This window comes from Liolophura sinensis, chromosome 5, assembly GCF_032854445.1.
Source record: "Liolophura sinensis isolate JHLJ2023 chromosome 5, CUHK_Ljap_v2, whole genome shotgun sequence".
NCBI lineage: Eukaryota > Metazoa > Mollusca > Polyplacophora > Chitonida > Chitonidae > Liolophura > Liolophura sinensis.
The window spans coordinates 11,824,194-11,834,828 of record NC_088299.1 but is presented as its reverse complement, the minus strand read 5'-3'; the positions used below and the strand labels follow the sequence as shown (position 1 = coordinate 11,834,828).

Below are 10,635 nucleotides of genomic sequence, written 5' to 3'. Positions count from 1 at the left end.
TACATGCAGCTATGTGTGGTTCAGTACATGTAGCTATGTGTGGTTCAGTACATGCAGCTATGTGTGGTCCAGTACATGCAGCTGTGTGTGGTTCAGTACAGGCAGCTATGTGTGGTTCAGTACATGCAGCTATGTGTGGTTCAGTACATGTAGCTATGTGTGGTTCAGTACATGTAGCTATGTGTGGTTCAGTACATGTAGCTATGTGTGGTTCAGTACATGTAGCTATGTGTGGTTCAGTACAGGCAGCTATGTGTGGTTCAGTACATGCAGCTATGTGTGGTTCAGTACATGCAGCTATGTGTGGTTCAGTACATGTAGCTATGTGTGGTTCAGTACATGCAGCTATGTGTGGTTCAGTACAGGCAGCTATGTGTGGTTCAGTACATGCAGCTATGTGTGGTTCAGTACATGTAGCTATGTGTGGTTCAGTACATGCAGCTATGTGTGGTTCAGTACAGGCAGCTATGTGGTTCAGTACAGGCAGCCATGTGAGGTTCAGTACATGTAGCTATGTATGGTTCAGTACATGTAGCTATGTGTGGTTCAGTACATGTAGCTATGTGTGGTTCAGTACATGTAGCTATGTGTGGTTCAGTACATGTAGCTATGTGTGGTTCAGTACATGTAGCTATGTGTGGTTCAGTACATGTAGCTATGTGTGGTTCAGTACATGTAGCTATGTGTGGATCAGTACATGCAGCTATGTGTGGTTCAGTACATGCAGCTATGTGTGGTTCAGTACATGCAGCTATGTGTGGTTCAGTACATGCAGCTATGTGAGGTGCAGTACAGGCAGCCATGTGATTTTCAGTACATGCAGCTGTGTGTGGTTCAGTACAGGCAGCCATGTGAGGTTCAGTACATGTAGCTATGTGTGGTTCAGTACATGTAGCTATGTGTGGTTCAGTACATGCAGCTATGTGTGGTTCAGTACATGTAGCTATGTGTGGTTCAGTACATGTAATTATGTGTGGTTCAGTACCTGCTGATTTCATCACGCACTGATTGTGTGGTTCAGTACATGTAGCTATGTGTGGTTCAGTACATGCAGCTATGTGTGGTTCAGTACATGTAGCTATGTGTGGTTCAGTACATGTAGCTATGTGTGGTTCAGTACATGTAGCTATGTGTGGTTCAGTACATGCAGCTATGTGTTGTTCAGTAATGTAGCTATATTTGGCTCAGCACATGTAACTATGTATGATTCAGTACATATATGTGGTTCAGTACATGTTGCTATGTGTAGTTTAGTACATGCGACTATGTGTGGTTTACTTCATGCAGCTATGCGTGAGTCAGTACATGCAGCTGTGTGTGGTTCATGGCAAATCTGATTTCACTAGGATAATTAATGAGTTACACTTCACCGATATGATGGGCAAATCAGGTACTGATTTTATCAGTTACTTTGGATAATGCACAGATTATCTTTATAACAACTTTTGAGTTGCATCTTGCAAGTTTTTTGCTACACAGCTTACGATTTAAATGTCTTGCCGTATCAACGACAAATTGAATGTATCTTATGATTTACACTTCAGGGGTTTATGAAGGACATATCAAATACTTATCTTTTTTCGAGAAAGATCTCAATTAAAGACTGTGTGAACGGCCAATAAAGAACTAATGATTGCTTCACAAAACACCAGAATATCCATCTTAGTTTGGTTAGACGGCAAAGGGTCATTCAACGGCTATCCTAAGCAAACTACGAAACAGGTGATTAGAGTGGGTGAGTGCTTGCTTGGTGTTTAACGTCGTACTTAACAATTTTTCAGTCATATGACGATGAAGGAATCCATAGAGTGCATGTAATGTGCCTCCTTGTTGCAGGACGGATTTCCACCGCTCTTTTATCTAGTGCTGCTTTACTGAGACGCCTTACCGAAGGCAAGTAAGCCGCCCGCCCGAGCCATTATACTGATACGGGTCAACCAGTTCCCTTCATGCTGAACGCCAAGCGAGGAAGTTACAACTTCCTCTTTTTAAAGTCTTAAGTGTGACTCTACCCATGATTGACAGTGGATCAACTGCTCCCGAAGCGGACGAGCTACCAACTGTGCCATTGGGGCCCGATCAAGTGATTAGACCATTTTGCGCAAATGAAACGGTCTAATGCATAAGGTGTTTACCTCTGCAACAATTTGATTGGTTGAATGAATGGTGATGTTGACTGCTAGCCTCTGAATATAAATAAATTAAATTACTATGTATAAATCAGGAAATAAGGCAGCAATTTCACAAAACAAAAAGGTGAAAAAACAACACGATGTGGGGGCTCGGCAAATTTGTTTCTTGTGCTTGTAGAAGATGGTTCATTTCTATGCTAAACAAAGAAACTTAATAAAAATGATACCGGCACACAAAACTGTTGAAGCCTAAGTTGCTTCCCTCACTTTATATACACTCCAGGACGTTGGGTTCTTTGCTAAATCTAAAACAAAAATTCGCCTATAGACAAATATTTTCTTTATTCAAATAGCCTCTGGTTGGCGTGCTAAGATTATTCCTTGGCTTTTTTGTGAAACGGGCTCCCGGCATTTTTGAGGGAAATTTCCCAGTTAATTCTCAGGCTGTTGCTTTTAATAGTTACATCTTGGGGACTGACGAAAACAAATCATGAACAGATCTCTTTATGATATCGGACTAGTTACATCTTGGGGACTGACGAAAACAAATCATGAACAGATCTCTTTATGATATCGGACTAGTTACATCTTGGGAACTGACGAAAACAAATCATGAACAGATCTCTTTATGATATCGGACTAGTTACATCGATCGAAAACTGTATGAAGGTCTAACCATGAACTGACCTTTTCGTCATAAATTATAAGTTATATGCCATATTTCACGCAAGACTGGTTTTCTTACAAGCATGTTAACAGCCATAATCACTCGAAGAGCTGAATGAAGTGTATTATCAAACAAAATACCTTGGCGTAATTTGCTACAGTGTTCTGTTCTGTAAAGCGAAAATAAAGCGCGACGCATGCGCTGTAAGGAGTTTGCATGACACAAGAGGCAATGTACTGGTACTATAATTGCTGGACGAATGGCTGCGAGACTTTCTTTCCTTAATATATTTAAATCCGTGCTCGTCCGTGAAAGGGAATACATACATACATATATATTACTTATTAAAAGAAACAAAAGCTGAAATGGAATTTATATATTTTTGTCTTACATTATTTCTTCACCTATTACTGTGACCCAAGTGACTTTATAACCGTCCAAGATTTGTATGTAATATTTGAAAGTGGTAGCACTGGATTGATTGCACTGAACTCCGAATGCAGTGTTTAGTCCAGCAAGCCGAAGGGTTGCTGTCGAATCCGACGGATCAAGCCGACGAATCAAAACCTGGCATAGATGTACAGATCATATACACGCGTTACGTATTCAACTACTTATTTACCGTTTGTGCGGGTTTATTAGACAGAAAATCCGTTCATTCTCTCTTCTACAAAGACACTAACCTACACATTTGAACGAATCCATATGTCTGATCAATTTCCTGGTACGCAATTTCTGGAATGCATTTATTTGCCATGTTTTAATCAGTATATACTTTAATTGGTCATGGTACAACTAGCTAAGCGGAAATAAAACAAAGAAATAGAAACAGAAATATATTAATGGCTGTTTATAAGACAAATATGTTCATGAACACAAGGCCTTGAAGCATCGAAAGGAAAAATGAGAGTTAACAAGGTTGCCATATACACTGAAATATACTAATGTATTCACAATATTTCTTTTCGAAATATGCAAATTGTGGTCTCATTGTTGCGCATATTGGAATGTTTAGCTTTGGTGTACAAAACCAGTGAAGTGCATTTACAGAAAGAGTTCCTTCCATTCTTCGTTTGTTGGAGTGGTGTTGCCGAAAGCAAAATTAACAAGTTCAGCTGGTAGAGCGTCCGCTTCGGGAGCGGTAGATCCAGGGTTAGTCATGGGTCGAGTCACACCTAAGACTTTAAAAAGAGGAAGTTGTAACTTCTCACTCGGCGTTCAGCATGAAGGGAACTGGTTGACCCGAATTAGTATAATGGCTCGGGCGGTGCGGCTTACTAAAGCGTCTCAGTGAAGCATCACTAGATAAAAGAGCGGTGGAAATCAGTCCTGCAACAAGGAGGCGCATGCACTCTAAGGATTCCTTAGGTTAAACCCCAAGCACTCACTCACTCTCTCTCAGGACTGAGCGTTAGACAAAGCGCAAGGAATGGAGTTCTCGTCTTTCTCGGCTGAACGCCACTTGTCTTCCACCAATAGGCTGTGCACATCTGAACGTCACATGTGACAAAGCTTAACCAGTAATAAATCTGCGGTTTTCCATTGACTCAGTTTCCACTGACGCAGTTTCATTACATAAGTGGTGTTACTGTAGTCAATACAGATAGGGAGTTGTCGCCCCTTTGCGACTTCCTCGTTCTGTGACGTAGGTGCTATGAAAACGACATCGAGTGTCTTTCGGTTGTCACGGCAGCTCAGAACTTGCGTTGTTGCGAGGTTTTGAGGATCCATGGTGGTATGTATTTCTCTGAATTAGCTCAGATAATGTTTTTTACGATGTAAACATGTTTATTTTATGTTACCTAAGAGTACAATGAGTGTGAATCTGCGTAGGATTTGAAGCTATCGATAACTGACAGTTTGTCCATTTTCGTGACTTTAATGACGTAAATTCAGATATACGATTGTGCGCTAAATATAATATCGTTCTTTGTTTTTAGTTTCACGTGTAAGGAGCTTTTTGCACAGGATTGATGTATGGTTTTGCGGAGCGTGCGAATTTGCTCAAACGGTGTACCTACACAACGAGTAACAGTTCTAATAAAGCCGCAGTAATCAACCGATGGATTGACTTTGTCATTTTCTCACTGCGAACTCACAGCAGCAGTAGCTGCTGTCACAGTGAAACACCGCACTCCTCACCAGAATGTAACTACCAGAGTGTAACCACCAGGCTGACTGAGGACGCCGTTTTGAGGGATCTTGGAGACATTCGTGAGAGAAACAAGACTTTCCAGTGACCTGGACACTGTGTGAATAAATTAAGGTGTAGACTTTATCAGCTTTACACACAGCACGGGACTGCATTATAGCCATTTACGTGAACAGTTCTCAAGTGACAGCCATGTGAGAGGTTCGTTAATTACGGTGTTATTGATAGCGGATTGTGTTTCATTGTTCGCACATTTAAGCAGCCTTTGCTGAAGATTTGTAATTCGTAATTAGTTGCATTGTCAGGTACTTTGTATACATATTTGTTTGTGTTACATGTGTGATGTATTCTGTATCGGTATGAGTGAATTTGATGCATTTCACGAAGTTGTAAACATGGATAGTGTGAAAATGTACCAATAAGTTGCAAATTTGTATGTGTGATACAAAGGATGTGTCAGTATTAAGAAAAGAACGTGACTCTCTGGATAATGCTATGGAGCGCGTGACTAAAGATTATGATCATCTGAAGCTATCTCTTGGTCCTTTTGACATTTGCGATGAAGCCTATGAAAAGTTTGATAAGATTGAACAAAACAATTTGCAACTTGTTAAAGAGATTACTGAATATATTCGTAACCTTGAATCAGATAAGTTAGAAGTTACATCTAGAAAAGGATCTGTATTATCTAAGAGTTTGTCTAAAGGATGGAGTGCCTCAAAGCGGGTTGAAACAGCAACCCAGGCAGCCACGTTGAAATCAAAACTTAAGTTTATTGATTAAGAAGCTCAAAAACGGTTAGAACTAGACAGAATCACAACCCTTAAGAAGTTAGATATGGCTCAGGGCAAAGTTGAAGTTATTGCTGAAGCAGAAGCAGGTGTTTGTGATTTTGAATCTCGTGGAGATATTGATGTATCATGTGTACCAAAGTTTGACTTAGTGGAGATATTGATGTAACATGTGTACCAAAGTTTGACTTAGTGGAGATATTGATGTATCATGTGTACCAAAGTTTGACTGAGTGCAAGAGTACTTAAGTTCTCAACAGGTTAGTCTGAAAATGTAAAGCAGTCCGACTGGTATGCGTACTGTGCAGATTTACCTGGAGTTACCAGGTCGCCACCACTGCAGGGTGCCCTTACTGGGGTGGACATGTTTAGAGCGCCAAGGTCTGGTTTGAACACACATGTACCATCATTTACGCCGCACGCTTCTACTCAACCGACATTTGTTTACCAGCAGAATAAGAATATCCCGCATGCGGTTATGTATGATTCTATTTCTAATCGCCAGAACACTCAGTTTTCCACACCGTTTGTCACTCAGTTGGACTCCGCATTATATGGGAGACAATCTGAGCTTGGAAATCTTGCCGAATCATTTGCACAACAAGTTAGTTTGGGACGATTACCACCTCCAGAGCCAAGTGTGTTTACTGGAGATCCTTTGAAATTTCCGGCTTGGAAAAGTGCATTTAGTGCTCTGAATGAGTATAAAGGCATTGCACCTGCTGAAAGAATATATTACTTGCAAAAGTACTTAGGAGGCCAAGCTAAAGAATCGGTGGAAGGATTTTATTGACAAGCGACACTGCTTATGAAGAAGCTAAACATCTTTTGGAAGAAAGGTACGGTAATTCCTTTACAATAGCCAGTGCCTTCAGAGACAAACTACGGGACTGGCCCAAGATAGCATCTAGAGATGGTACCGCTTTACGCAAATACGCAGATTTCTTGCGACAGTGCCAGTCAGCTATGCAGACAGTCCCGAGTTTGAATGTTCTGAATGACGACCGGGAGAATCAGAAACTGCTGTCAAAACTTCCAGAGTGGTTAATACTGGGCTGGATTAGAGTGTTCGCTGAGTACAGGGACAGGTTTAAGTCTTTTCCCCCATTCGGCGAGTTTGTTGCGTTTGTAGCCAAAGAAGCGGAAATCACTTGGGATCCGGTATTGCAACTGCACAAAGGAACTACGGAAGGTGCAGCTGGGAAGTCTCAGTGAGAATAAACCATCTGGTGCACGTACTCTTTCTACTAGAGCGAATGAATGCCGTGACTATGTGAAGGTGGACAAAGGGGCGATGATTTGTCTCTACTGCGAAAAACGGCATCATCTGAACGATTGTAGAGCCTTCTTACAACGATCTTTGACTGATAGGAAGGAGTTTGCTAAGAACAAAAGGCTTTGTTTTGGCTGTCTTGGATCCGATCACAGAGCTAAGTTTTTGTAAACAAAGGATTACATGCAAGGCGTGTGGTAAGCGACACCCTACTTCGCTGCATGGAGATTACAATAGAGGTAATAACCAAGCTAATAAGGATGAGTCCATTGTGACAAAACCAGTTTGTTCCACATCTTCTCACACAAGAGTAACCCACATGAATCATAGTGGTAGCGCAAGTAAATGTGCGATGATAGTTCCAGTTTGGCTTTCCCAAGTGGATAATCCAGATAAAGAGCGAATGGTATGCGCGTTACTGGACACGCAATCGGACACCACCTTTATTTTGGATAAAACCAGGGAAGAACTTGGACTACTGGGAGTAGATGTGAAGTTACTGTTGTCGACTATGTCTGCAGAGAACCAGACAGTAAGCAGTAGAATATATGTATTAAGCGTCCGAGAATTTGATAGTTCACAGAAGATTGAGCTTCCCTCAGTATATTCTAGAGAGATTATGCCGGCAAACAGCTCACACATACCGACACCAGAAGTTGCGTTGAGATGGCCTCATCTTCACAAGATTGCAGACAAGATTTTGCCCCTTAGTGACCTGGAGGTGGGTCTCCTCATTGGATACAATTGCCCTCGTGCACTGGTAACGCGGGATCTAATTCCACCAAATGAGAATCATGAACCTTATGGGCAGAAGACCGACTTAGGATGGGGTATTGTCGGCATAGTTGACTCAAGTTTCAGTGAATCTGGAGCTGATCCCATCGGTCTTAGCCACAGGATTCTGACTTACGAAGTTCCGGCAGATTTGCCTGTGGACGACAGTGAAAGAAAGGGATGTCCGTCTGTTGTGATCCATTCCATACGGTCAGCGGTTAAGGAGACAAGTAATCCCAGTACAGTCGCTAGAATGATGGAGATAGATTTTAGCGAACACAAGGACGCCGAAGGGTACTCTTCTGACGATCTTTTGTTCCTGAAGAAGGTAGAAAGCGGCATTAGACTTTGTGATGATAAGCATTATGAAATGCCCCTGCCTTTCAAGCAATCAGATCCCAAGCTACCGAACAACCGGAGCCAGGCGCTACATCGTCTGAAGCAGCGTTTTACGCGTGTCAAGAAATATTGAGATGACTACATCAAGTTCATGCGTAATATCATTCACAAGGGGTTTGCTGAGCCAGTTCCAGAGAGCGAGCTGGAACTTAACAGTGGCACAGTTTGGTATATCCCACGCCATGGAGTATACCACTGGAACAGACCGAAGAAAATTCGCGTAGTTTTTGACTGCAGCGCGAACTACAAAGGCTAATCATTGAATGATCGTTTATTGTAAGGTCCAGATCTTACAAATTCACTGACAGGCGTTCTGTGCAGATTCAGACAAGGCTCAGTTGCATTTATCTGCGATATTGAACAAATGTTCTTTCAGTTCAGGGTCAAGTCAGAACATCGCAACTTTCTGAGATTTCTTTGGTGGAGTGACGATAACCTCAACGGTGATCCCATCGTGATGCGCATGACGGTGCACCTTTTTGGAGCTGTCTCTTCTCCTTCCTGCGCGATCTTTGCTCTGAAGGAAACGGCCAATAGAAACGAAGAGAAGTATGGAAAGGATGCCGCAGATTTTATCAGGCATGACTTCTATGTCGATGACGGGCTGAAATCGATAGCTTCCGTGGAGAAAGCCATCGACCTGATTGACAGACGCATGGCCATGTGTGCTGAAGGAGGTTTGCGTCTCCACAAGTTTGTCTCCAATTCTAGAGAAGTCTTAGCTGCCATCCCTTCAGAAAATCAGGCAAAAGGCATACAGAGCCGGGATCTTATGTTTGAACCTTTACCGGTTAAAACAGCACTTGGAGTACAGTGGTGTATCGAATCGGATGCGTTCCAGTTCAGGATTACCTTGCAGGATAAGCCCCTTACAAGATTTTTTTTTTTTTGATTGGTGTTTTACGCCGTACTCAAGAATATTTCACTTATACGACGGCGGCCAGCATTATGGTGGGTGGAAACCGGGCACAGCCCGGGGGAAACCCACGACCATCCGCAGGTTGCTAACAGACCTTCCCACTTACGGCCGAAGAGGAAGCCAGCATGAGCTGGACTTGAACTCACAGCGACCGCATTGGTGAGAGGCTCCTGGGTCATTACGCTGCGCTAGCGCGCTAACCGACTGAGCCACGGAGGCCCCACTGTACAAGACGTGGTATCTTATCTACTGTATCTTCCATCTACGACCTCCTAGGATTTGCCGCCCCAGTTGTTCTATTAGGGAAGCAGATACTACAAGAGTTATGTCGAGATGGTCTAGATTTGGACAGTCCGTTGCCAGACTCTGTGCGTCCAAAATGGGAGAGCTGGAGAAATGATTTGTTTCTTCTAGAGAAAGTTTGCGTGCAGCGCTGTGTGAAACCAGCTAACTTTGGTCAAGTTCGTTCGGCAGAGATCCACAGTTTTTCAGATGCCAGTAGTAGTGGTTACGGCCAGTGTACCTACTTGCGGCTCACAGATGATAGACAACAAGTGCATTGCTCGTTTATGATGGGTAAAGCCAGGGTTACCCCTATGAAGCACGTTACCATCCCCAGACTCGAGTTGACTGCTGCTCTCATGTCAGCCTAGATTAGAGCCTTCATGAATCGGGAGCAGGAGTTTGAGGATATCCAGGAATACTTCTGGACTGACAGCAAAGTAGCACTGGGGTATGTTACGAACGATGTTCGCAGATTCCATGTATTCGTCGCGAATCGTGTGCAACAGATAAGGGAATTAAGCGAAGGAGCACAGTGGCGGCACATACCCTCAGACAAGAATCCAGCTGACGAAGCATCGCGAGGGTTGAGTGCTAAACAGTTCGTAGATTCATCTAGGTGGATATGTGGCCGAGCCTTTCTCAGGGAGATGAGGATTCCAGACTTGGATATTGAGACTCAGGAGATCTTATGTGACGAGAACGACGCAGAAGTTAAGAGAGCCACAACGGGGGCCATTCGGGCTAGCAGGTCTGATGATTTTTCTCTTGAACGGTTCCAATACTTTTCCGATTGGCATCGTCTGAAGAGAGCGGTGGCTGTTTGTCTTAGACTGAAGTATCGTTTACAAGATCGCAAGGTGAAGATGCCAGTTAGGCGAAGTCCATTGATGAGTATGAGCCAGTAAAGAGCGAGGATCTCGAGAAGGCAGAACATGTTATTCTGAAGTTGGTGCAAAGAGAATCGTTTTCGTCGGATATCAAAGTCCTTGAATCGGTGCATAAGAGCGGGAAGTCGACGAGGCAAACGCAGAAAGATCTCAAGAGAATTTTAAAAGGCACAAGTTCGATTCATCGATTGGATCCCTTCCTTGATGATAACGGCATCCTTCGAGTTGGTGGCCGATTACGACGGGCAGAATTCACTTCGAATGTAAGACAACCTGCTGTTTTGCCGAGGAATCACCATATCACCACATTAATGATTCGACACTTTCATGAAAAGATAGGACATCAAGGCCGTGGA

General features: G+C 43.0%; 1 protein-coding gene across 1 annotated transcript; it reads left to right on the top strand.

The window, feature by feature from the left end:
• The first annotated feature begins 9,772 nt into the window (after positions 1–9,772).
• Positions 9,773–10,297, top strand: LOC135465463 (uncharacterized). The gene has a single exon (XM_064742704.1). The coding sequence runs from the start codon at positions 9,773–9,775 to the stop codon at positions 10,295–10,297; it is 525 nt and encodes a 174-aa protein (XP_064598774.1).
• Positions 10,298–10,635: the final 338 nt, after the last annotated feature.